The 27,946-nt window shown below is 39.1% G+C and overlaps 1 protein-coding gene across 17 annotated transcripts in view; it reads right to left on the bottom strand.

Moving 5' to 3' along the window:
• ERC1 (ELKS/RAB6-interacting/CAST family member 1) overlaps positions 1-27,946 on the bottom strand; it is a 291,778-nt gene that overhangs the window by 262,714 nt on the left and 1,118 nt on the right. For all 17 annotated transcript variants that reach the window (XM_040650627.2, XM_046901424.1, XM_015286777.4 and 14 more), the window contains exon 2: positions 17,824-18,657. In XM_040650627.2, the coding sequence (XP_040506561.1) occupies positions 17,824-18,492 (669 nt within the window). In that variant the 5' untranslated portion in view covers positions 18,493-18,657. The remainder of the gene's footprint in view (positions 1-17,823; positions 18,658-27,946) is intronic.

Genomic DNA, 27,946 nt, shown 5'->3' with positions numbered 1-27,946 from the left:
TACCATTTAGAAAAAGACTTGTAGAAAATACATTTACTGGATGCATTTACATTTCTTTTGTAACTAGGCATGCTAGTGACTATTACTATGCCTCGTAGAAGATATAACTGAATAAGATTATGGTGAGTTTTCAATGTCTGTTTTCTTTAGTGTACTGACAATTATACTTGACAGTGGCAGACACTGTATACATACTGTACCCCTTCCACATCTTTATGAAACAAGATGAATACAGAAAGTCATATTCATTTATGAGTTGGACTAGAAACATAAGCATACATAGTACACTATACAGATGAGTATTTTGAAACAGAATTATGATGGACTAATTCACATTGGAAAGGACATCAGGACATTTAACCTCCTGCTCAAGGCAGAGTCAGTTATGAGATTATATTAAGTTTCTCAGAACTTTATCCAGATCTTTAAAGCCTGCAAGGTTTCCCATACATTTGACCAGAATCTTTGTTTCAATTGTTTCTCACCCTCCCACTATGCACCAGTATGAAGAGCCTGGTTCCATCATCTCAATGACCTCCTCATAGTACAGAAAGGCTGCTATTAGGTCACCCCAAGGCCTCCTCCTCTCCAGGGTAAGGAAGGCCCATTCTCTCAGCCTCCTTCCCAACTTCCAGTCTTCTAAAGAAGAAAGAAATTAAACTCCCAGTGGCATCAGCCAGCGATCTCATTGCCCTCAGATTCATACTGTGGTCTTGTATAGACTGAATTCTTTCAAGTAATCCCTGATTCACTGCTCTTCCAATTCACTGCTGGTAGCGCTCACAGAATCATAAAGGCTTGAAAAGATCTGTAAGATCAATCCATCCCCACCATGCCCACTAACCATACCCATCCGTGCCATATCTACCCTTTTCTTGAACACCTCCAGTGACAGTGACTCTACCAGAGACACTACCTCCCTGGGCAGCCTGTACCAATGCATCACCACTCCTTCTGAGAAGAGATTCTTCCTAATATCCAACCTGAATCTCCCTTGGCACAACTTGAGGACATCCCTCTTGCTCTTTCACTAACTACCTGGGAGAAGAGGCCAACCTCTACCTCACCACAACCTCCTTTCAGATCATTCTAGTGAGTGATAAGGTCTCCTCTGAGTTTCCTCTTCTCCAGACTGAATAACTCCAGTTCCCTCGGCCACTCCTCACAAGACTCACGCTCTAGACCCTTCATTAACTTTGTTGGCCTGGTTTCCACAAACTCCAGGGCCTCAGTATATTTCTTGTAGTGAAGGGCTCAGAACAGAACAGAGTTCTCAAGGCACAGCCTCATCAGCACTGAGTACAGAGGGACAATCACCTCGTGCTCCTGCTGGCTGTACTATTTCCGATACAAGCTAGGCTGCCATTGGCCTTCTTGGCCACCTGGGCACACCGCTGGCTCATGATCTCTGAAACCTGGCTCTCACTACAAAAGCCTGCTAGATCTTCTTGAGCACGTCAGCAGACTGGCATGGCACAGAAAGATGCAACATTTTGTTCAGATGTATTATCTCTTTATTTGCATACTGTGGGAGAATGTAGAAAGCCAAGTGGGAAGGCTGAAAAAATTGAGTAATCTGTCTAAGGGATCAACACTAACCTACATTTCACATTAAAAGTTCCTGAACAAATAAATCCTGCAGTTCCCCAAGCAGGATTTGAGGAAAGCCTTCTTTATTCTCTTCCTCAACACTCACTCAAGTATGCAAATTTTCAGAAACTGAAGCATATTTTTAGTCAGTTTATAAAACTGAAAAGAAAATTCAGTCATGATCTCTTACTTCTGCCCAGACTCTGTCCTGGAAATACACGTTTTAAGCATGAAATAAATGATCTATTGTTAGCAGAAGCAAGATTTATTTTATTCTAGAGTTCATTACAAAACCTGTTTTACAGTAATAAAAACAACTTCATAGTTTTCAGGTTATATCCCAATCTTATTTTGCTCAGTCCTGTTGTTTAAGGAACACATTCAGATGAAAATTAATCGTTTTGGAAATCACTCCAACCAGAACAGTTCATATGAAGCTGTATAAAGCCAGTACCAGCAAGAGGGGACAGCGATGCCAAGTTACATAAGATTAATGAGAGTGGAAATACAGCACTTTTTGAAATCAAATTCCATCCAAGAAGTACATTAAAAATATGTGCTACATTCAGGACTTCCTAATAACTGAGTGGCTTCATACTGAATTGACTCTGCTTTATTCTGCGTATGTTGAAAGTTTGCTCACATTACTGCAATACCAGCTGTTCCTCATTTGTTGCAGAGAATGAATGGTGCTAATAAGGGGACTAAAATCATAGCAATAGTGACTACTGGTGCTATCCATGGGATGTGGAAATCAAAGATGCATCAAGAACAAGCAGAAAACGATGACTAGTGGGAAAGTACTATTAAGACAATTGTTACGTGTTCTTTCATTGTTGGTTTTGTAGTTTCAGTGTTTTTTTTTCCCCCCAGAGTTGATCGTCAAAGTGGTGAAACATTTCCCTACAATTTACAGTTAGTGCTCTACAGCTGCAGACCTGATTGAGAGCCATTCAGAAAATGTGTAAATCATTTGTAACTAGAAAGTTAACAACTGTGCCTTGAATATGAGGCATTGTAAAAATCTCCATGAAAAATAGGGCTCTTGTTTCCGTGTTGGTCATTTACATATGTAGCGTGGAAACGTGTGCGTGCCTTAGGGCATAATCTGTTGCAAAAAGAAAAAATACCTGAACTTGTGCAATTTAGATGGTTCCGATATCAAAACTGATATAAGAACTACTGCACTACTCATCTCCCAACAGCTAGTTGAACACTAAAGGAGAAAAGAAAGGAATAAGAAAGGAATTGTACTTAAGAAACAAGAAGCCATCCCAAAAGATCACTAATCAAGATATAAAGAACTTCATGAACTAAAAAAAAAAATATCAATTTTAGCTATCAAGTATTGTACATGAGGCCACGGCTAATAATTACCACTTCATACAACTGTACACCTCCTATGCCTTGTACTTAACGTTTTCCATAGCTTTCTGTTCCCTTGATTTAATGTTACAGTAGTTAATATCACCTTTCAGTGATGGAAACTAATGTGACAGGCAGAAATTGTAAACTCAACTGGTAAGTTAATGCAGAACATGTTAATACAGGTTAGAAAGAAATAAGCTTCCTACTGGGAATTGGAGTCAGCTTATGACAGTAAGAGCAGTTTTGTAACTTGAAGAAATACTAATACAGCATTGCTAATTACTTGTACTTCTGGTTAACAAGTTACTGTACAAGGGATGCAGAGTATAAGTTTGCAAAGCATATACACCAGGCAGAACCTCTCCCAGTTACTTTAGGATGAATAAAAAACATAAGCCACCAAAATCAAGTAGTGGTGTTCTACCCTTTCAATTATGAAATACCTCACAGCCTTCTCTGATTTTCACTGCCAAAATTGACAACATTTAAAAAAAATATGGTATATTCACTCTCAAAATAAAAAAGAAGAGGAAAATATAAAAATATTGCATTAATATGACCCATTTTCGTGGACTAAATGCTACCTCTGCATTTTTGCAGTTGGCTACTAATGAAATACTCAGCATCCGATCAGATGTGAAAACCAAAAAAAAATTAAGGTGTTGAGCAGTAAAATCTCATCTCATTCTTTCAATTACATATCAGTCTATATTGCATAGAGACCCATTCTGTTATTGATACGCTACTAAAAATTAATAGTTTCCCTTAGATTTGATTAACAAAATTAACTGTTCCTGTTGCTTGATCACTGAGAAATACATGTTAACTGTGCAGGACAGACAAAGGTCAACACTTTCAAGAAACGGTAGGAAAAATACAAGATGTCTTGCTTCAAATCTAAGCTAAGACTACTACTTAACTCCTATAAATACAAGTCTGAAAAGCTGACAGCTAACGTATCCAGGTACATTATGAAGAAGGAAGTGGTTTTGCTTTCTAATGGTTAGCACAGAGTACAAAAATTCTCCCATATCTCAACTACAGCAACCACTAAGTGCATGATTTTTAATAATCACGTTATATCTAACCCTATTTAATGGTTTGGAAATATTTTATAACCTGCATTTATTGACAGAAATAACACACAACTTCCCAAGTGCTGAAATGTTTAATTCATCAGCATTTAAGTTCCTTCAGAAGCTCGAGCATTAGAAATTGTCCAAATGTGATTATATATATATATATATATATACACACACACACAACAGACTTCTATTTTGCAGCAGAGGCATTGTTTGAAAGATTCTCAGAAAGTCCCTATTTGTCATGTGTTGGTTGATTTCACACACCAGTTTCGGAGCATATAAACTGAATATATATCAGAGGAAACTAAAAGAGCAGCTCTGCTTGAGATGCACAAGTGCACTCTAATCCCCAGTGCCAAAATGAACTGTGTATCTTTCCTTTGGATAGCACAAAAATCACATGTGCAGGAGGAACACCTAGTTTACTTGGGCAAGTCAGGAGTTTAAATAGCACACGTACAAAGGGGTCCCAGCACCAGCTACTGTCTATCCATAATAATGGATTACTGCACCAAATAACTGTGTTAACATTCAACCTGTGAAGTACAGATCTATTTTCTCCAGATCAGCCTTCAAAGGCTGTCTAGCATGCAATACTTCACAAAGAAATATTAACATATGTATTAGCTGTAAATGAATGGTGAATTAAAGATTTCTTCCAGAGGTTCCCAGTCTTTCAGATTAAAGAAGTCTAACATGAAACACTATGAAGAGTTAATTAACAAAAAAGTGGGGCTAAATATGAATTCACGACAATTCTCACATAGAAAAGGAGACAAACATCAGACCTAAAACGTATACAGATTTGAGCTTATTCAGCCAAATGGAAAGAAGGAGAGGAATCATTCCTGAATAAGCACACACAAAATTAATTTATGCAGTTTTGAAAGGTTAATCTTGAATGCCTCCCCAGCCTTAGCACAAAGTAAAAGCTTTTCCTAGATAGAAATGCTACCTTAGAACCTTCCTTAAATAGCAAACATTGGATTTTGAATCTTATTTGTAGGAGAACGGGGAGACAGAATGTAATGAGAGCACGATCATCAAACCTGTTCAAGTATTATATGTTAAGTGCAAAGTTCTGCTTTGAAGCTAAATTGTAAAGACTTCAGTGATTTAAACCATAACGATCAAAAAATAAGTTGGCTTTCGTAAGAGTAATGAGAAGACATGCTATTTCCAACTATAATGGTTCATAAAGCATTAACTGTGAAACAACCAGTACGATCTTGCTAGTACGTTACACAACTGCAAAGAGCAGAGACCCCTGGTATCACATACAGACCACAGTCTGAGCACACAGAAGCACCCACACTCATTTCAACCCTTTGGTCAAGTATGTGCACAGAATGTAAATCAGGGCCAAAGTACACCTACGAAAATTTTCCTCACTGTTTCTCAAAACCACATGCTTACAAAAAGTTTGAATCAATTCATTTTTTTTGCAAAGGTAATTTTTCTTTATTTATTTTCTTCCAGAATACAGCACTGAGGATGATTCCATTTTTTGGATCCTTCCACATCGTGAATGATGGGAACAGGTCCAGATACTCTCCACAAAGAGGATCACCAAATGGTTGAGTGCTTCATTTCTCTTCTCTCATAAGAAATGATGTTGACTGCACATAAATAACACACTATTTACTTTCTAATATGAAAGTATACCTACACTTCCTTAGGAAGGTTCCTCCTTTGAGTAACTAGGCTTACAGATCTATTAAAATGGTTACACATTAACAGGCTCACAACCACATTGCCAAACCTGACCCATCAAACACCACCTGAAGGAGAAAGCCTTAAAAACTGTCCTCCAAACAAAAGCATAATGATAGTTTGATTTTACTCAACTCATCAACAGGCTAAAAGACTGGGAAATTCCCCTATTCTGAAAAAACCTTGTGGGTTCCCATTTGTACAAGGGCTGCTTTGAAAGTAATGCCATGACGTTAGAGGCCGATGGTGGTGGTATGGCGGTAGAGGTTGAACCTTCCCGCCAGTATTCCATTACACGTTGTTGCCGTGCAACAGATGGCAGCAGAGGGGCAGTCTGACAGAATGGAGACTGACATGGAAGTGCCTATGAAGCAGAGGTGTGGAACTGAAGTCCTCCATGAGGAAAAAATTGCACCCATTGACATTCATTGACCCTTGCTGAATGTACACAGAGACCCAACAGTGGATGTGAGCACAGTGAGGCGGTGGGTGGTACCTTTTCAGCAGGGATGACAGTGGGCCACCTCTGCTGGTGCAGATTTTTTCTATTTATTTAATGAGCACAGCATGCAGGCTCTTGTTCATTGCTGGTGAAAATGCACAGCTAATGGTGGTGACTGTGTTCAAGAAAAGTATTCTGTAGCTGAGAATTCGCTCTATCAAACAGTGTTATTATGCTCTATCTGTTGTTTCCACAGAAATAAATAAGCACTACTTTCAGATTTACCTATGTACGGCTACTCTGGATTAGCTGTTAATTCCCAGAAACAAATACATCAAATAATTTTAACGCACAAATGAAAGATTCCATAAATGCATGTATCTTTGTTATACTAATGTAAAACACACATAGATTGCCATATTTGGTCGATATAAAGAATTTTCTTGACTTTTACCAATGCTCTCCTCCCAAATTCTTCTCTCCTTCATCAGGGTAACTGAGCAGTAGTATGAGAAGCATACCAAAAGCTTGACACTATGTTCTAATCTATTACTATACTGTACCTAGTAAACACACAACAATGTTATTAGTACCTCTTAAACTAAACGAGGTCAAATAATAAATCTTCAAACAATCATATTCTCCACATTTAGTCATACAAAAGAGATAAGCCAGTTAATTCCTAAGATTCCAGCCCAGGGCATAGCATTTCCTAATAATGACCTAATTAAAAGCTTTTACTATTAGGCTGTTCTTACTTGTACCCACTTCCTTTTTGTAGGAGACTTCTGGGATTCATCATTTCACCAAAAAGCACCAATTCTCAGCTTAAAGCTCTGCATGGATATGTTCCTCTCATTCAGGAAATGCTGAAACTCTTCCCATACAACCCAAAAATCACTTTTAGTTGATGCAAAATGCAAATCAGTAGTTAAGTCTTAATGTAAACTGAGGGATTTCTTGTGGATCAAATGAAAACCCGTGTCCCAGAGGACTTCCACAAAGTAAACTCTAACCTTAGAAAAGACAGAAGCAAATCATCTAAATGCTTGTTCACTCTTTTTAAGCCTATAATGCAAATTTTTCTTCTGTAGAAGAGAAAAAAAAAAAAGAGGTCCCTTTCCATTTGTTTACAGGAGATGTACCTTCTGGCTCTGAAAAGCAGAAAAAGAAATTTCATTTTGTAGCCTCTGGCAAGATAGGGCTGAGCAGAGGCACAATATAGAAACATCCTATCATAAAAAACTATCGTAAGTCCAGTGAAAGGTTCTAGCCCAGGCTACAAAATATGACCATTCTTAAAGACTGCTTTTGTCATCAATCTACTGCTTCCTTAGATCAGATCTAAGCCATGTACTGACTATCAAAAACTGGCATCATCTACAGTAAAGCTTTATTTTCCAGACAGGTTGGAATTTCTTAGCTCTGCTGCTTTTGACATTTCTAACACTGCTAGTAAAAGCTTAAGAGCTTTGGTACAATCCTTCAAATCCTTTAACAAATCAAATGTTCAGCATTACATGTTCAATTTCTCAAAAAAAATAAAAGATGCAGCCATAAAAACAGACCTCATGAAGGCTTACAGCTGTGGGACTCCATGCTGGAACAGGCTACATGGCTATCTTATCTCACTAATGAGAAAAGCTCCTGTATTCTTGAGTTACTTCTGTTGATTCAAGTTTTGTTTCTGTTGATCTGAGAACTGGTATTCAGTTAAACTGTGGAAAATCTAATATATATACCTGTAAAATACTTGTGCATCATGTGTGTGTCATTATTTTGGCATAGTTATACATATGCTTTCTTTTTCCACAGTGAGAAGTATGTACTTATCAAAGTACGTGATGTTAGATGCTTCTGTGAAACTTCTGTATGCTTTTCATTACATTTTGCAGACAAATTCATCTGCTCGTGGATTCTTAAGACAAAACCAATTTTGAATGCTTCTTCCCCTAATGTCCATTACAGTAACTCAGTAGCTGCACAATACCCATCAAACAAACAAGGAGTACAAACATGCATTTTCTTCTATTTATGCAGCACTCTTCATATACTACAGCAACCTCCAACATCACTGAAGCAGGAGGAAAATATGAGGAATGGAAAACCCTTGTAAAGTTTTAATATGATAAGACCATACACAATCACTCATAAACGTACTGTGGGACATGGTTACCTTCAGTATCAGGTCTTGTTAAACCTGAGATGACAACTCGTCAGTACAGGTCTTTGAAGACAATATGTTACAACATAAACATTTGTTTTAAAAGCTTTTCCCTCTCTCCAGTCAAAAACAAGCACCTGACATTTGGGGCATGATTCCACTGAAAAAGAAAAAAACAAAAAAACCAGAACAACCCATCCATCAAGAATCTTCCAAGGGAAAAGAGTACATAAGGCTCACCATACCACGTTACAGAAAGTAGGACTTGCTTCCCACCACCATCCCACATCCCTTCCTTAAATGCCAGGAGAAATAAACTAGGGACAAAATAGATCCTGTATACTGTACCTGGAGAAAAAAAAAAATTCCATTTCTGAACAGTGCTGATTTGGCTTAATCTCAGAAAGAAGTGACCAAAGAGAACAGAAATGCATGACTCTTTACTGCTTGAAATCCACATCAGGACATACTTAGAAGACTCTCTCAGAAGTCACCAACCCTCAACATCTGACAAAAAGGATCAAAAAAATCTATAAACAAAAAAATTCTACAAACAAAAAAATCTACTAGAAAATCATCAAGCATTGCTTCCTCATGTAGAAATCTGTGAGGAAGCCTATCTAAAAAAAAAATCTGTAAAAAGCTCAAATGACAAATGAGTATTTAGTGATGTGCCTACTTCTTCATAGAGCTTCTCATAAGAACACGAAGTATTTATTGGCCATGAAAGAACATAACTGTATGCAGTTTCAATTCAGATACCAGTGAGACATAGTTAATCTTGGACTACCATTCATTACTTGTTTGTTCTTCCAAAGCTAAGGCTGCCTCCCTGTTTCAAATGAGGCAGGGTTGCAAGGGGCAGAAGAAGAAGGGAAGAAGCAGGAAAAGATTGCGCTGTAGAAAAACAAAGGGATAGCAACACACTATGGAACCTCAGAACAATGCAAATATACAGCAACAGGCATTAACAAAGCACCTTTTTAGAAAAATGGAGTTTACTCTCAACTTACCTGCTATATCTGCAAAGTATTGACAAAGATCTTTCTACTGAACAGTTGACCTCCGTTATTGTCTCCCTTTCTACTTCTCTCCGCAAAATCTTGTATTATATACAAGATTAGAAAAGTCATCATCCCTATGAACCATTCTTTGTGTACCTGCAATGAGCTACCTGAGATTGCTGAGAAACTACATATTGCTTTTAAGTTGCTTCTGATGTTGTGGAATCAAGTTCTGGAAGAACCTAAATGCCTCTGAACAGTTGCTTGCCCTTGTTCACATACAGCATTTATTTTCCAGAACACTGACAACAATCACTGAATCTTAAAAGAAAACAACACGGAAATGCAGGCAGCAAAGAACAAAGGCTCAGTCATTCTCCTGTGTTCCAAAGGAATACTTGACCATCAGCCCCTACTCAGAGAAGGGCCAAAGAAGTCCATTGCACACATAGTTAAGCCATTTAAAAACAGAAAAAAAAAAAAGTAATAACACATACAGCAGTTTTTTTAAAAGCTTGTACATTGACGAGTAAGAGTTTTTAACTCAAGAAAAGCTATCAAAAAGCTTAGGTTTACCAGTAATAGTACATTGCTTGGCATTCCAGTTTACAAAAGAAGTTGCTGAAATTAAAGTCAATCACGTAGTATTTATTGCTGTAGCTGTTATACGTTGCTCTGATTTCTCCTGCAATGGTCACTGGAAGCACTTTCAATAGGTGTTCTGTGCCAGTATTTCTGCACAGGATTAAGCTGATTTCAATGAGCACACGTGCAATAAGAAGAGTATATTATGCTTTATATTATTTTTATTATTAAATATTTTATATTTTTATTATTAAAATAATTAAAAGTCTCTGAATCTCTTAATGGAGATCATTGAAAAAAAATAAATTCAAATCATCATGAAAATTCTTCAAATATTGATCTAGACATTGATAATGAATCCTTCCATGTATATTTTTCTTTTCTTTATGATTTAAATGTAACCACCACACTCTGCAGTTGCAAACCAAAGTGATACACTTCGGTTTCTCTCAATCAGGTCAAAAGGTTTTGGTGCTCAGTGCTCAAAGGTTATAAGAGGAAAAGAATGCTATAATTCCTATAGATAGACAAGGAAAACAGACTAAGTCTTTAAAAGCAGAAGTGACTGTGACTGTACAGAGCAATACAGGAAGAGCATGGCTGAGCTATAAAGCATTTTGACAATAAAAAGGAAAATTTACTATATCAAATGATTTTTTTTTTTTTTTTTGATGACTTGGCATAGATTCCTTAACTCTAATAGAGCTTTACAGACGTGTACATTGCTACCTACCTCTCATGGCTGTTAGTAACCAAGTATTTCTGCTCTTTGGTCTAAGGTAACATGCAATCACTAGGCAAGTCACTTCGACACAAAACCTGATATCAACATGGAATGAAACTAACAACGCTTTTTCCTTGTATTTTATTCACTACAAAAAGTGACTATGGTCTTTCTGAGAGGACCCAATGCACATCTGTAAATTCTGCGTAAAAATATTGTTATATGGATCTGGTGGGTCATGAAAAGTTTCTCCAAGGACTCTCTTTACAAAGTATAGTACTTATCTTCTGGGGAAGAAGAAAACAATAAACAAAAGAGCCTACTGTGATACAGTTACAGCCCTCCACATTTAGTAGAATTTTTCCCTTTCTTTATTGGATTACTATAAAAAAACAATACGGAAAAGACTAAAAAGCACTATCCACGTAGGGAAAAAAGTGTTATCCAGAACAGCTATGCATATCTGTTCACATGTCATTGTAGTCTGATTTCTGTCAAGAAGCTAACCGTCACTAACCACTACTACCCAAAACACTGAAACGTTCTTGTGTTCACTAAACACAAGCATATACTGACAAGATACACACTGAAGCACCCTGAACACTGGACTTTCTCCTCTTCTACCCCTCTTGCCTGCTGAGGCTAAAGTTGCCTTTCTGAGCATCTTTTTCCCCCAATTACTAATTCAGACAGCTAGCATTATTACCCTTGATATCTTATCCAAAATAATAATCACTTTTGGAGTACAGAAATGTCACTTCTAAACTCTTTTGCTGTCCAGCCTTTGTCTCAGAATGTAGGCATGATTGATGTATTTATCTGAAACAAAAAAACTGCTGTCTTATCAATGTCTCAAGCACTGCACCAATTGTTAATAGGATCTTTAGATACCTACTTTCATGGGAACAAAAAAAACAAACATCCCTTTTATCTAAGATTTTAGTGATGGTGGCTCACTCAGCAGTCATCTTCAAGTGTGTAGGACTTCCTCATATCACCAAATAGGGGGGAAAGAAGAAAAAAGCTCAGCTTAGATTTTTTACCTTGGAGGCACACATGAAGACTGGCTTCTGTATTCTCAGTAACACTTAAACTCCTTTTCCATGGACTAGCAGTTCCATTAGAAGCATTTTTCACCTTTCTCCTTAAATCAGTACCATGCAGTAAAAGACAGACACACAAGAACACTAGACTTAGTATTAGAAAGCTGTAACAGCAGTGCAAGACCTCTACTAAAATGAAATATATATAACGCAGCAAAAGCACAGAACCTACCAGCTCTCAATGTTCCATTGCTCACTGAGCAACTAGTAGGAAGCTTGATCTGCTCTAAACCAGAGCTTTACACAGTTTCAAGTTACGCAGTGCATATTTTAGAAAACAAGAGCACCTAAGGAAAAAAATGAACAACTCAAATACCACAATTGACATAATACTAAGAAAAGACAATGGCTCCTAGAGAAATTCAGTAATTCAGATAGAATTCAGAACCATACATACTTAATGGTGGAATAACATGCTGGAAACCTAGTTAGGGAGCCACGTCTGAGCAGCCTCGTTACACAGCGGATAAAGAATTTCTAAGCAAAGAGTAGAAGAACAGTTTGCTATGTGGAACATAAAGTAATCCCTCTCCCAGCTCAGTAGCAAAAAGTGCAGTGAAACTACTAAGAAATTCACCATTACCAGAGATGCAGCCCATTCTAATAAAAGCTTCTTTTAAGTTGGTAGTACTTCCCTTGCCTGCTTAATGGATCAAAACAGGGACCAACTGTTCAGCTTATGCTACAGTTGAAAGCAACTCAAGAGTGATTCTACCTCTACGAGAAACAGGAGAAAAGGAGCATTAGGGAGCTTTGATAAGCAGCAGAAGTCTTACTTTCTTTCCTTACAGAATTGCAAAGAGGCAGAACACAGAAGGTCCATCTCCTGGGAGACCGCATGTCAATTTCTGAAGTCGCTGCTCAGCGCTGCAGCTTGATAAATGCCTCAGATACTAAGCACTCCTCAGGAGACAGCTTTGAGTTACTCTAAACAAGAAATAAGTTCTTATGTCGCGTTTCAACCAAAGAAAGACAGAGCGAGCCTTAAAGCTGGCAGCATTCTAGAGAACTGACAGATCTGCCATAGAAAAAAAGTTTAAGTGTAACGTATGATATAGATAATGAATTTTAGCAATGACTATGGAACTGCATATGACACAAATAAAGATCCACTAAAGGGGAGAAGGTCTAGCTAATAACCAACTCAAGAGTGGTAAGACTATTAGAATGATAAAGTATTAGGACAATCCACTTTAAAAAAATAATTATATATATATATATATATATATACACACACACACACACATATATATATATATGAAATTGAAGCAAAAAAATCAATCAGTGGAGATGGAAGAATTAATATTATATTCAGGTGAAGATTACACTCTTTAGGAGTTCTGCCAGTCTCACAGCAGCAGCACCCAACACATTTAAGAGGCAAACACACAGACAACTACATTATAATAAGTGAAATGCTCATTCCATGCTACTTTGAAATGGAAACTACTTCTGACTGTGAGTACGTAACCACAGAGGTCTGGAGAAGAGTGCTGATGAACTGCTAGAGGACACCAGCCACGCTCTTCCATCACAATAAAGCAGAACATTCTTCAAGCACTTCCCCCAAGTAAGGTGAAATACTTCTCAGAAATATTTTCTTGGTTAAACTCCCTCGCTCAGACATTCAAAACCTCCAGCCACAAAAAGGCCACAAAAATACATCAAAGCACAAAGATGTTTTCAGCAGTACCACACTATTTCAGCCAAAACATAATTCAGATTTCAAACCCAGATCAGACAGTGTGGTAAGTCTCAGTGCAGGGTGCCAGACACCCAATTTGCATTGGGCTCATGATTTTTAGGGACAATCACCTTGGCATATGCAAAGTTTCAACTGAGAGGAGTTCCTTTTTTCTCTCTAGCTCCATGCAGTCCATCATGGTCCAGTTTTTAATGAAACTATCAGCCAAAAGTACTCACCATCTTTCCTTCGTTCTTCTGGCTTCTGAAGATGATATTTTCAGGTAAACTTTCAACCCTATTCATGCCAAAAAAGTGAAAATCTTCTATTCCAATCAGAGAAATGTACTTCTTACTAAAGCGTGCTATGGAGAACAACTCTGTGCCAAAACCAAGCTCCTGTTTATTGACTCCATCAGTTCCTCCTTGCATGTGCTTGTTAATCTTTGAGAAACCATCTGCACTCTGCTTCTGCCTTCTTGCTAAGTGTAATTGGATAACTAATCCACACCACACTGCAAACTACTCTATTTTTCCACGATTCTATGTTAACTACAGAAATACTTTCCACTTTAAGTTCTGAGCTCTTCAAAAAGAGATGAGGAGGACATTCCCCATTTACCAAAAGAAAGGATTTTCTGGCACTTCAGCAACAAACTATCAAAGGATGAAGAAAAACTCAGCTTATGTTACACTCCACAGCTGTTAATATTTGCTTAGAGTAGCTGATGAATACAGCTGTACTGCATCACAGCTGAAACCATCACCGCTGAGCAAGGCTAAGCCTTCCCAACCCAAGTGAAAGCTATTTACTCCTAGATGCACGTACACTATGTTTTCAATATTATATCCCAGATACTCCTGCTAACTATTTGCACCAAGATAAATAAATGTAACTGCACCAGGACACATAGCGTACTCTTTAATCTTTCTATTTGTTTGGGGTTTTTTTTTTTGTTTGTTTGTTTTGTTTGTTTTTTTCCTTTCTCCAAAAAGAGATCTCTTCTTTATTCAGCCTGGAAAATTCCTTGGAAATGAGCAAACATTAGTCCAATAATCAACGTCTATTTGCACACGTTCCCAAGACATAGGTAAGAAAACTCAAGGACACCAAAGCACATTGCACAGGAGACTGATCAACCAGAGCTCATGTTTTCATGTATTTTTAACAACTTCCAGAACTTACAGACAATTCAGTCAAGGTTGAGGTGACCAGAACAGTAAAACAAACAAACAAATAAATAAATAAATCCAATTAGAGACTATCAAGCATGCAAGGAGGAATAAAGAGCCCAAGATCACAGCAAAGAGATTGAGATGACTATCAGATAATGGGATGAGTCAGCCAGCACCTTGGCTCCATGAATCTACTCAATTTTAAACAATGCATCTGGCCTTAGCTAAACTTAACCTACAGCACAAGTCCTGCCCATGCCAGAAGGCTTTTATTAAAGTGATGTGCTGAAATACCGGTACTGAGATCTGAAATACCAGTTCCTGCAAGTACGCTGAAAGACAATATAGTAGGAATACATTAAACTCATTTTAGAAAAGGGTAGGGGGAGGATAATGAAGATATTTCAGGTCCACCAACAGATCAGAGAAGTCCCTTGTTCAGTGACTGAACAGAAAAGTCTGTTTAATTACTGCAAATCCTATTAAACTGATCTTCATTATAAAGGCTGAAGTGACCAATTCCAACAGGCTATAGAAGATATAATGAATTCAGAGTTTAATTAGGACACACTGTTAGCTAACTATAATCTATTAATTAGCATTCTTAGTTTTTACCACTCACTGCAATAATACCCTTTTACTTTTAAATTGCACCCTTCTTTTTTTGGACCAAAGTTATACAATTCTACCAGTGTGGTGGTAATTATAGTGATTGCCTAGAAAACAGCGGCCTGGAAATATCTGTAAATGTTTAATTAGGGGATAAAGGAAAGACACACACAAAAAAAACTCCCAGATAGAGAAATCACTGTTCTCAAACCTATACATATTCAGTAACTACTTACTCCATTCTAAACCACACATTCATTGTATTTCTTCTTCCAGATTTCCACAGCATCCTCAGATGTCAAAATTCACAAAAATATTGTCACATTTAAAAATATTCTCCTTCTCTTCAGTATGAAAACAGAACTTTAAAAGCACAAGAAGAGAATCAGGCAATTTAAATACTCACCTTCTGCTGAGAAACAAACAGCACCAAAAAGCTGAGTGAATGGCATTTTGTGTTTCCGTTATACTAGCACTGTACCAGTGTCTTGGTTTGGACTGGGATAGAGTTAATTTTCCTCATAGTAGCTGGTAAGATGCTGTGTTTTGGATTTAGGATGAAAAAAAGTGATGTCACGCCCATGTTTTACTTGTAACTGAGCAGTGTTTACACTAAGTCAGTGACTTATGAGCTCCTTGGGCTGCCCTGCCAGCAAGAAGGCTGGGGATGCACAAGAAGCTGAGAGGGCACAGAATCAGGTCAGCAGACCTAAACTGGTCAAAAGGATATCTCGTACCATGCGGTGTCATGCTGAACAATCAAATGGGGAGGAGATGGATGGAGGGGGGCAACCGCTGCTCAGCCCCTGTGAGCAATTGTGTTGTGCATCTTTTGTTGTTTTTTTTTGTTGTTGTTGTTGTTTGTTCCTTTTTTTTTTTCTTTGTTTCTTATTAAAAAGTATCTTTGTATCAACCCACATGTTCTAACAATTTCACCTTTTTCAATTCTTCCCCTGGCCCACCGAGGGGAAAGTCAGCAAACAGCTGAATGGCATTTATCTGCTCACCAGATTAAGCCACAACAACCAGCATAGCTAAAATTTTCACTGGAATACTCCTTCTAAGGAAACACTACCCTTACAATGAAATGATTTCACTTTCAGCTTTTTTACTCTAAAAAGACATGAAAATGAATATAAAATATCATACACTGCCAAATCCCATGTTGCAACACTACCATTCAGTAAGAACACAGCTATAAAACTGAGTAAGTTGATGAAATTATTTCATGCTAGTTCAAAAAAAGCCACTTACCTCATTATCACTTTTTAAGAACTTACTTTAGTTCTTAAAAAGGTGAAAAAGTCTCAAGACTGCTCAGTGTAGCAGAGTATCACTAATCAAAAGGAATCTACTACTTAAGTCACAGATCACCTGAAAACAGCACATAACATGTTAAGTACTGGTAGTACTATTTGTTTCCTCCAGCTTCCTTCATCTTCACAACAGAAACCAAAACAAGCCCTGCTTAAAATAGTAAATATACCTGAACAGCTCCAAAAAACCAAACAAAAACACCACACTTTAATTATGGAAACCATTTCATTAAATTTTCTCAGTTATTTCAAAAACTGAACAGGGAAAAGTAATTTTGCCATAGTGAGGACTGCCTTACATCTCAAGGAAACTTTTGGAATTGAAGACAGGGCCTATTTTCCACGAGGGTGCTGAAGTTTCTTACTGGAGAGTGCAGAGAGTTCATTTGGCCATGAACAACTAAACAGGAACATACCAACTCAAAGACAAGCGGTTACTTCAGGATTAAATTCACAAGATCCAGATGGGTAAACTGAAAAAGTTACTAGAAGTAGAGCTGACTACAGAGAGACCTCAATTTTAACCAGCCTCTCAGGTTTGTTTTAATATAGAGATACTTGTAAGGGGGACAAGAAAAAAGTGACAAACACTCAACATTCTCCGTTCTTCTGTCTATTCTCTAACCAACCAGACCACAAAGAAACAACAATAATAAAAAAACCCTACATATGAGTGCTTTATGATAGCTGTATAAGAACATAAGCACGGCTTATGACAAAAGAAAAGATGAGCGGGTATTAGGCAGAAGTACTTACATGTAGCCAAGAACATGGTTTACATGTTTGTGAAAGTTGTAGGTCTGGAGGATTTAACTGGAGCTCTAAACTAAGACCAGTGCCACGTGAACTTTGTTTTACTGGCAATCTATCAACATCCAGCAGCAGTTCAGTGGTATTTGGGGTCAGCAGTTAGTACATTCTACATCTCAGGAGAACACTTCTGGAATTAAGCACTATACAAATAATGATCATGAGTGTCATAAAGGAGTTGCAAATTGAAACGGAGTGGTGAACAGTCCCAGAAAATAAACCAAAGAAGAGAAAATTACAAAAATCACAAGGAAAAGCACACACCAAAGAGGAGGCTTACAAGTCTGATAAGAAACACTTAAAAAAAACTCTTGCAAGATGAAAACTTCTTATTCATACCAATTACCTGGGAAAAGCACTAAAATAATTTCACTAAGTGTGATATGCAAGCTTATTAAACTCATTTAATCACACTACTGCACTAACACAACAGTAACATCAGACAACAAACCTGGTTTTCTTCTTGCAAAACTCTATACTGTTCCTTCCAAATGGTGATTTTTGAAGCTTCATCTTTCCTCAGAGCTCTTTCTTTTTTCAGCTCAGGACTCCAGAAGGTCTTGATGCTGTTCATGGAAGAGCTCAGCTTACTTTCTTTCACTTCCACATCCTTGCGAAGCAGATCATTTTCCCTTAATACTTCTTTAAGTTGTGTCTGCAGATCCATGATTGTGTTATCCCTGGCCTGGCGAAGTGAGTGAGGCACAGTGGACGCCATACTCACTGGAGGAAGGTGGTGCTCTCCAAACGCGATAGTATCACTGGCGACTCCACTACTGGCAATGTTAGGGCTGCTACCCATTGCAGTCATCCTAACACCATAAGGCAGCCGCCCCCCAGACCGGCCCAAAGTCATGGTGCTTTTCGGGGTGTCTGCACCGACGTTCTCATGGTCACTTAGATACATAGGGCCAGACGTAGCATAGGCAGCATTTAAGGACTGAATATTTTCCATAGAGAGGGTTTTCCCACTGCCGCCCCCAGTACTACTGCCAGAACTGCCTCCAGTGCTGTTGGTTCGACGATGGCCCAAGCGTGGTGACCGTGGCAGCCTTGGTGAACGCCCTGGACTCTGGTTGCTTGGCTCAGCCTTGCCAACTGACCGAGCACTTCCATACATGATTAAGCTGGTGGTGTGAGGCAATTAGACAGGCATAAATTAGGAATGAGAGAAATCCCGTGAAGCTCTTCAGTGTTTGTAAGTCAGCTTAAGGCCAATCAGAATTTGTAATAGATCCAGTTGTCCATCTTTGAAGTCACATGCTCACAACGTCCAGGACCACATCTGTATCAAGAAAAATAACATATTAACAATCTAGTTTATTCCAAAATATTTTGTCCCATATTAGAATAAAAGCATATTCTACTGCCACTATATTTCTCCAGCATTTTTCAATTCCCACTCACAAACAGCAATAGTATTTAAATTCTAATACCTGAACTCAAAAACTCTTTTTTTTTTCCTGTCGTTATCATGTAAAGAGAGTGAAAAGAATACTCATCGGTTTTCAAGCCATAATGTGAATGGTCACGTTGAGTAACTTCTTTTCCTGCTTCTAATTCACCCTTATCCTTGACCTGTTGCTCTTCTGAGTAAAAGAGATCTAATCAAAATTTGAAGTCCACTCACCACATTCAGTAGTATTTTTTTTAAGTACTACTAGCTTTTGTAGGGCACAGTTTCTATCTCCTCTGTGTATCTGCACTGAAAACTAGTTCCAGTCTCTTTACTTTTTGCCTAAATGTGACTTACTCTTTACTCAAGTTAAAAAGTTTTCAGTCAAAATATGTTTCTCATTTATCAGCTCAGAGTAATTCCACTAAATACTATCATCCTAACAGCAGGGACTTCTCCAAAAACAGAACACTATGACGACATCATGTTGCAGTACCCCTCCCCTCTACTCTATATATGGATATGCAGAAAAACTCCTTATTTTTGCACTGTTACATTTTGCTGTTCTGTAAGTGGACTAGCAGGTACCTCCTTAGTACAGAAACACTGAGCTGAGACCACACACAGTTAGTGAGCAACTACCAGAGGATAAAGAAACAAGGATGAAATCCACCCTTGTGACTGAGCCATTGCACCACTCTGTTCTCTCTCTTCATTTGTTTTTAACTTATTTTTCCATTATAAACATTTCAAATCACAGTTGCGCTCAACTAAAATCAAAACAAGAACAAGACTGAAGTATTCCTGCACTCACCTCTCCCCATGAGACAAAAGGCTACCAAGTAGCATACAAAGACATCGTATATATCCTAACACATTTCCTTTCACACCAGCTTTAATGCAGCCTCACATTCTGCTAGGAAGTTTGGTTTAACAGATACTAGCAATCACTTAATCAATTTTTCCAGCTCCTATGGCTGAGGGCACGTTTGGATTTCATGGATGGACCACTCATTGGATAAGTAATTAGCTGGATGGTTACACTCAGAGAATTGTGGTCAGCAGCTCAATGTCCAAGTGGAGACCGGTGATGAGTGGCATTCCTCAGGGGTCAGTGCTGGGACCGGTATTATTCAACATCTTTGTAAGCAACATGGACAAAGGGATGGAGTGCATCCTCAGCAAGTTTGCAGACAACATCGAGCTGAGTGGTGCAACTGACATGCTAGAGGGAAGGGATGCCATCCAGAGGGACCTGGACAGGCTTGAGAGGTGGGCCCATGCAAACCTCATAAAGTTCAACAAGACCAAGTGCAAGGTCCTGCAGTGGGGTCAGGGCAATCCCAAGCACGGATACAGGTTGGGCAGAGAATGGCTTGAGAGGAGACCCGAGGAGAAGGATTTGGGAGTGTCGGTCGATGAAAGATTCAACACAAGCTGGCAGTGTGCGCTTGCAACCCAGAAGGCCAACTGTATCCTGAGTTGCTTTAAGAGAAGCATGACCAGCAGGTCAAGGGAGGTGATTCTGCCCACCTACTCTGCTCTCGTGAGACCCATCTGGAGTACTGAGTCCAGTTCTGGAGCTCTCAACACAAGAAGGACATGGAGCTGTTGGAGCAGGTCCAGAGGAGGGCCATGAAGATGATCAGAGGACTGGAGCACCTCTCCTATGGGGACAGGCTGAGAGAGCTGGGGCTGTTCCGCCTGGAGAAGAGAAGGCTCCAAGGAGACCTTACAGAGGCCTTCTAGTACTTGAAGGGGGCCCACAGGAAAGCTGGGGAGGGACTTTTTATGAAGGCAGGTAGTGACAGAATGAGAGGAAGTGGCTTTAAGCTGGAAGAGGGTAGATTTAGACTAGATATTAGGAAGAAATTATTTACTGTGAGGGTGATGAGACACTGGAACTGGTTGGTCAGTGAAGTTGAGAAGGCCCCCTCCCTGGAAGCATTCAAGGCCAGGCTGGATGGGGCTTTGAGCAACCTGGTCTAGAGGGAGGTGTCCCTGCCTATAGCAGGGTGGCTGGAACTAGATGATCTTAAAGGTCCCTTTCAATCCCAACCGTTCTATGGGTTTTAAGTCACAAAGAGATCAGAGTAGTTTTCCATTTACACACTATTTCATAGAAGATACAGAAGCACGAGTTATTTTACAAAGCTGCAACTGTGTTTGATGAGCAGCGCTCAAGAAATTCAAGTGCTCACTCGCTTATACTCTTTTCCTTTTTGAAATGACAACCACAGCTACTGTGCTCAGCCTACTGACAATGCTGCTACGGAATATTTTAAACACACACATAAAGGAAAAAAGATCAATAAAAGATAGTCAGTGCAATTAATAATGGAAGTTAGCTCCCAAAACACTACCGACTTATTTGTTAAAATCTAAGTTTCAGATAGGAAGTTTCTTCTATTTTAACCACATATCCTTATGCAAAACAGCATAGAAGTATAAACTACTCAACAAAGTCTGCAGTGTTTCAGTGGATTAGCTTCAATAACCAAGAAGCTGTGCTCCAATCTGAAAGAAAAAAACTTTTTCCAAAGAGCAAAGCTATTTCAGACTAATCTCAGTGTTTGAGACACCAAAATGCTAAAAATGCTGCTGTGGCACTCATTGAGAACTCAAAACAATTAGATTTTTCTTAGATACTACGTAAATTATATTCAACTGAGAGCTCATATTCACAAGGATTCTCACGAGAATTAATCCAAATGAAAACACTTAACTCATTTGCTAGAAACTCACCTCAATAAATCACTGCCAACACTCATTCACTTCAACAGCTTTCAGTAAGTTTTGACTCAAAACAAAAGATTACACATTTTATTCCATTTAGTTAAAGCACTTCCCCCTCCAAAAGCATTAAGTTTAAATGATGCTAGGAACGCATTACAGCTGCATACAGAAGTATCACCTGGTAAGTGCTTGATGACACGCAAGAAGCACACAAAAGATTTTATATCATTTCTAATGAGTTAATCACTCCTGAAAAGGGGAGCATGGAGGGAAGTAAGCTCACCAAATAGCTTTCTCTTTGCTCTAGGTAGCATTTTGCCAAACTACTGGTAGCTTCTGAATGAATGAAAGCGCCCAGTGTCCTCGATAGAAAGCAGCTTCCCATGCAGCTGAAAGTAGTCGACAGCACACAGTGTGCCGTACCACTGCGATGCTCCATACAGCAGGCAGCCACATTAATCCTATTCCGCTGCAAGAAAAACACCAGGTCTGTGCTAATTCATCTCTCACCCCTGTTTCACAGGTAGGTGCCACCCTCTCTATTGCTCAGGAAAAAATAATCAGGTAATTCAAGCTAGAATTAGCTACTGAGTTAGAAGATCATTAGAGTTCCAAAAGGATTCTTAGAGTGGGCATGTGACACTTGGGGAAAGATATCAATCCCATGCATCACATGGCTCTCATTTTTCTAAGTAGAAAAAAAAAAAAAAGCAAACAGTACTTCCAAAAAGGTCTCTGGAAACAAGAAAACTCACCCTCACACTATTTCTCTTGAGCTGAGAACTTTAATTACAGGCCTGGAAGTTGTGCAAATTCCAAATACTAACTAAATACTCCTTCCCAATCAGGCAGCCACTTCCAGTATTTTCACCGACACAGAAATCTGTCACAGTTCAAGAGAAAAAGTCACGTGGTAAGATCAATCATTTTAACTGCTCCTTCGGGATTTTCTTCCAGCAGTATTCATCACTGGCCATTTCATTTTAGTGCTGGTAGGAATCCAGCAGCAGAAGCAGACATTAAGACAATTCACTCTAGGAAAAACATCTTTCATCCTGGAAATAGCAAAGTGAAACAAGTGACAGAAATGCCTCTTCTCATTTTCAATCAGCAGGAAGAAAGTTCTAACTTCCGTGCAGTAATGCAAGCAGAATTACATGGAAGAGTTCTTTCACATAGCAGCATGAGGAGAAAAGCTACAGTTCCTCAGTATTCTGAGCCACACTAACATTTTGCTAGGAGTCTCAGAAGTGCAGCTTCTTATCTTCCCAAAGTCCAAAATAACACTATTTATTTTTTTCCTCCGCTGTGATTCTAAATATACTCTCAGCTAAACCATCTCTTTACCTTATGGGACAGTTGAAACCACAGGGAACAGTGTCAAACTGTGACCTGAACGCACTGACCATTGTGGCTTTGCAAATTCCTCTATTGGTTTTAAAAACCTTTGGTCTTCTCTGTCAATACAAGAAGCCTTACCTATGATTATGAAGAAAAATTATAAACTGTAGGTGTTTAAAAAATTAATAATAAACTGCTGAGGTCAGTGCTAAACAGTTTTCCCTCAATGTATGAGGCATACTTTCACATCTGTGAAACAAAACGCTTTTACTCACTGAGAGAACAAAAACTTTCAAAGAGCACCATATCTGTAACCCAAATAAAATCCATCCTAAAAAAAATCAGCAGGCACGCTAAAAACTTCATACATGTATCCAGAGATTAGCTTAGCAGCCTTGCCAAAAGAGGTCTTTAGTACTTTAGTTTTAATTGAAAATGCCATCTTGTGATAATGAAGGAGACAAATGCCATGAACTGTGGAAAAACATTTACAGTCTGACAATAAGCATTTGAATGTGGTATGGTGAATGTAGTATCGCCCAGAGGGGCTGTGGATGCCCCATCCCTGGAGGTGTTCAAGACCAGGCTGGATGGGACCCTGGGCAGCCTGGTGTAGTACCAGATCTGGAGGTTTGTGGCCCTGCCTGTGATGGGGGGGCTGGAACTCAGTAACCCAATGGCTCACAGGGCAGAAATTCCTGACTACACCTGTCAGAATACTGAAGCATCTTTCACATGAAGTTTCGTTAATCTCCAGAAGATCTCTTCTGCGTTTATATACGTTTATATAAAGCCTCTCGTACTCCCTCCTCCCCCTCTCCAAACTCCAGGAAAATCAGTCATACCACAGTAATTACAGAAATACAGAAAAGCATATTGAAGAAACACAAGAATGTCTTTGCTTATATTTGCTAGAACAGAAAGAATCCAGGGATGACCTTTGCAGCCTGCAGAACATAACACTTGCTCTGAACTTCTAGGCTGCAGGTTATGTTCAGGATCGACACAAGCATGTACAGAGCTAGCTTCTTCAAGAGCATCACTGCCCTGATACATAAGAAGGAAGCATGAAATAGGCAAAGAAAGCCATCTTACAGCACAGTGACGCCTCCCGTGTCTCCCAGCAGTCATACACTCAGTTTCCAGAAAAATGAACTTCCCGGTAGCACCGATCCATGTCTGCATTAGAAGAGCTTTGAATGTCAGCTCTACAGCAGCAACAAAGTCAGCCTTTACAAGAGCAATCTTCAGCTGATACTGCAGTGTAGCAGAAACACTGAGCTCCATTTACAAAGGTATTCATTTTTCACAGTTCATACCCTAATAGTTAATCAAGACTGACTATATTATGCAGAGGGACCTGGACTTTCTTGTACAAATGCCAGGGTTGAAATGACTTTTTATAAAGAATGTGGAGTATCTGTCATCTTGTTTGACTTGCAGGCTTGGAAGGTATTAGTTTTATCTATCTGTTAGATTTGACTTTTAGCTTTGGGAGGTTAAAAAGCTCACCGGTTTTCAAGGCAAATTAGTGACTACTGCACGGAAAAAGGGCAGAAGAAAGTTTATCTTGGAAATTGTTTGCAAGCCACTCAATGCTGCATACACAGCAATGAACTCATGGAATTCACACTTGTTTATCCATATAAAATAATCTTTATCCTCACGGCCTGGACAGCAAGAAAGCAAAAGCAATTAATGAAACTAAGACAGAAGGAAGACCAAAAAAGTAACTGTTCATGTTATGTTTGACTCTCATTCCTAGGTAGTGGATGTCAAAGCACCAACATCTGTTTCTGTCCATGCCTTGTTATATTTATTTATAAGTTTACCAACTTGAACACCTGTCAAGTTGACTGAAGGTAACACTGCCCTTGTTCTGTCCCAATGGACATAAGAAGATATAAATGGATACTTCATCCCCCACCTCTCCGTAGACAGAGAAATCTTCCTGAAACAAAAAAAAACCTCAAAAGTCACTGAGAACGTGGATCTGACATGTTGAAAGCTGTGTCTTATAAAAGCGGGGCATCCCTGAACTCTGACCCCGGCATTCTAGGGAAAATCTCAACAGTCATTTATTAAAGAAGGCTTTTATTTCTAAACATAAGTTGACACTCCTGTTCCATGCTCTCCAAATTTGGAAAGTTAGCGTAAGTGGTATGCACGCACTTCAAAACACCACACAACATGGAAGCATTCTGATTATCTGTCCTTTTTAGATCCTGCTCTGTTTCCCATTCTTCTGCATTCTTAGAAGATGTAACAGATTAAACATAAACCAGAACTACTCACCAGCTTCCTAGGATGCTTACGCCACTCTCAAGCATAAAATTCCTTTCATGAGATCTATTTGCTCCCCAAAGAAGACAGAACTAGGATGACAAAACATGCTCTACTCCATAGCAGCTTCTTTGCAAAAGAGGTTTCAACTGTCATCGGGTTTTGTTTCTTATAATTCCAATAATTGCTGGAAATAATAAAGGCATGAAGGGTATACTTTCACCACCACAGCCTCATTCCTTTATATTGTTCTTTCTAAAAACTGAGAGCGCAAAAGGAAAAAAAGCTCACTATTTTTACAAAGATGTGTATATTTTGCCAAGTCTTTATTTACACCACTTGCTTACAAGGGTGTTTTCCTAAAGCTCCAGTGTTTAACCTCAGCCAGAAAGGGAATGCAGGGTGCTATTGACATTTCTAAAGGCCATCTCATTTTCCAGACTACAACGCGTTAAGAATTAACCTGTCAATAAATTTGGGTGCATGAGCAAGTCCTTCCCCTTTGTTGGGTTGCTGTGCACCACTAGAAATGTTTTGGTTTCCATGGAAGAGTGGGGCACGTATTTCTTAAGGCTATCTGGACACTGCACTTCATGGTTTCACAAGCTCAGTCCTAGTGTTGGACAGTGCTAAGCACCAATTCTCTGGTAGAGCTCTAAGCCTTCCACCAGCAGCACTGACTTTGTTACAAGCTAGCAGGCACATGGAAATACTGTGGATCATCTTTAATTGCATCCTCAAATCATCAACCATTCGGGTTTACCAGAGGTAGGTGGGACCCAAGGGTCCCTTCTGGTCCACTGATACACACACATGGGCTTGGTGGGCACATCAGGATTTGCTCTGGGCAGTGAATGGGAGCTAACTGTAAGCCTCTAAATGGAAAGCAAGCACAAGACCAAACCAACAACATTTGGCACATGGTGGTTTCTTTCCTTTTTTTAAAAAAGACAAACAAAAAGCAGCAGAAGTCACAACATGCACATAAGCTCGCTAGTGACAGAACAGTTCCAATTACAATAACTCTTGCTCTTCAAATTACCCAGAAGATTGAAGACCTGCAGACGTGAATTTGCTGTCAGTGAATGGCTAAAGACTTTGTAGCCTGATTTTTACAGTACAGTCCATAAATGCTGTGTGCTTAGGGTACATATGGCTGCTTCTCTTTCCCCCAGGTAGCACGCGACCAACCACCCACTTCCCGGTAGCACAATCAGTAAGGTACACAACCCTAAGAGTGATAAAGGTGCTTCAGAAGCCCAGAAGTACATAGAAACACAAATGAATCAGCTCAGGCAGACAGCCTCAGCTCACCACAGGTAACATCACTGCCTGATGTAAAGTGTGCTCCTTCATTGGAAGTAGCAAACATCCCATTTCTCGAACCAATGCTCTTCACCTGAGTGCTCTTACAGTAGGGTAACTAGCAAGGGTCAAGAATACAATGTTTCTTAATGCTAGCAACTGATCTGATTATTTCAACAGCTGCATTCACGCATCCATACAGTTCCAGGCATACCATGCTCAGAAAAAACAAGCCAGACCTTGTAGACCTATCAGCAGTTTTCAGAGGGCTTAGCCAACGTAGCAAACAATGCAAGAGATGCATTTTGGAGAACAGATTCAAAATAGTTTGATAATGGGGAGGGGTGAGGGGAGAAAACGTAACACTGGGAGAGTCTCCGGCTGCACAAAATAAGGAATAATAGCAAGGAACTCTCCCACTCATTACAACAGCATGGTGAAACATTTCTATCCATACAGCAACACAGATAACTTCTAGCAGGAACTGAGAGTGCAGCAGACTCAGCAAAAGCAAAAAAAAAGGTTTCTTTCACAATCCACATTAGCAATTGAATAACAAGGCCATGCAAACATCAAACTTGCTTTTTTTTTTTTTTTTTTTGCTGATGAGGACCTTACCTGAATGTTAGGGGTGTGAAGTTACACAAACAGAATTTCACAAAACAACGAGATCAAAAACCTTAGACTTACAAAAAACATGATGCTTTTCTATCACCCAGATAACACAAACCCAAACAAGAAAAAAAACTGCTAACAGCCTTAGAATGACTTCATTACAGCTACATTGGTTTGCTGGACAACGTGGAAAAAGTTGAAACTATAGCAAATATTATGACAAACTCATGTTTTAGCCAGCAGATCTCAACCTGTTTCCAGTTGCAGCTCCTCTTACAGCTTGATGGACTCAGACAATTCTATATTTCTGGGTGATACAGTGAAATCAGAAACGTCACTATTCAAGGAACTGCTGTTCCATGCTGAAGTACTGAAGTTCAGTTTCCAGAACTGAAATCTAGTCAGGGCAGCTATCTCACTTATTTAATAGTTAGTGGTTTAATCCCAAAACTTCATTATTGAGAAAAATCGATTATTGCTTTACCAACTCTGCTCACAACAGCACGGACAAGGTGGTGATTTTTCTCTTCTAAGCTTGTTTGATATGACTGCAAGGGTGCTGACTCATATGTGACCCCGAATTGGGGCACACGTCTCAGCTTTATCAGTCTCGAACACAAAATACCAAAACCTTCACAGTGATCTGTCAGGGTGTGGGCTGCAGGAACTCAGAAGAAGATGTACATTCAGCCACCTCCTGCTGTAGATGCAGTACCCTGTGGGAGAAAAGGAGGGCAGGCAGATGGTGGAGGTTACTGTTCAGACATCCTAGCTGGGTTGGCCATCTTATTAAAATCAGAACCCTGCAGCCAAGCTGGGCAACTTTTTCCAGTTACAACCTGTTGGATTTGAGGCAACGTATTATTCGGCAACAATCACCCCACATACCTTTATATGC

The sequence above is a fragment of the Gallus gallus genome, chromosome 1, assembly GCF_016699485.2.
Source record: "Gallus gallus isolate bGalGal1 chromosome 1, bGalGal1.mat.broiler.GRCg7b, whole genome shotgun sequence".
NCBI classification, from domain to species: domain Eukaryota; kingdom Metazoa; phylum Chordata; class Aves; order Galliformes; family Phasianidae; genus Gallus; species Gallus gallus.
This window is presented reverse-complemented; position numbering and strand designations above follow the sequence as displayed.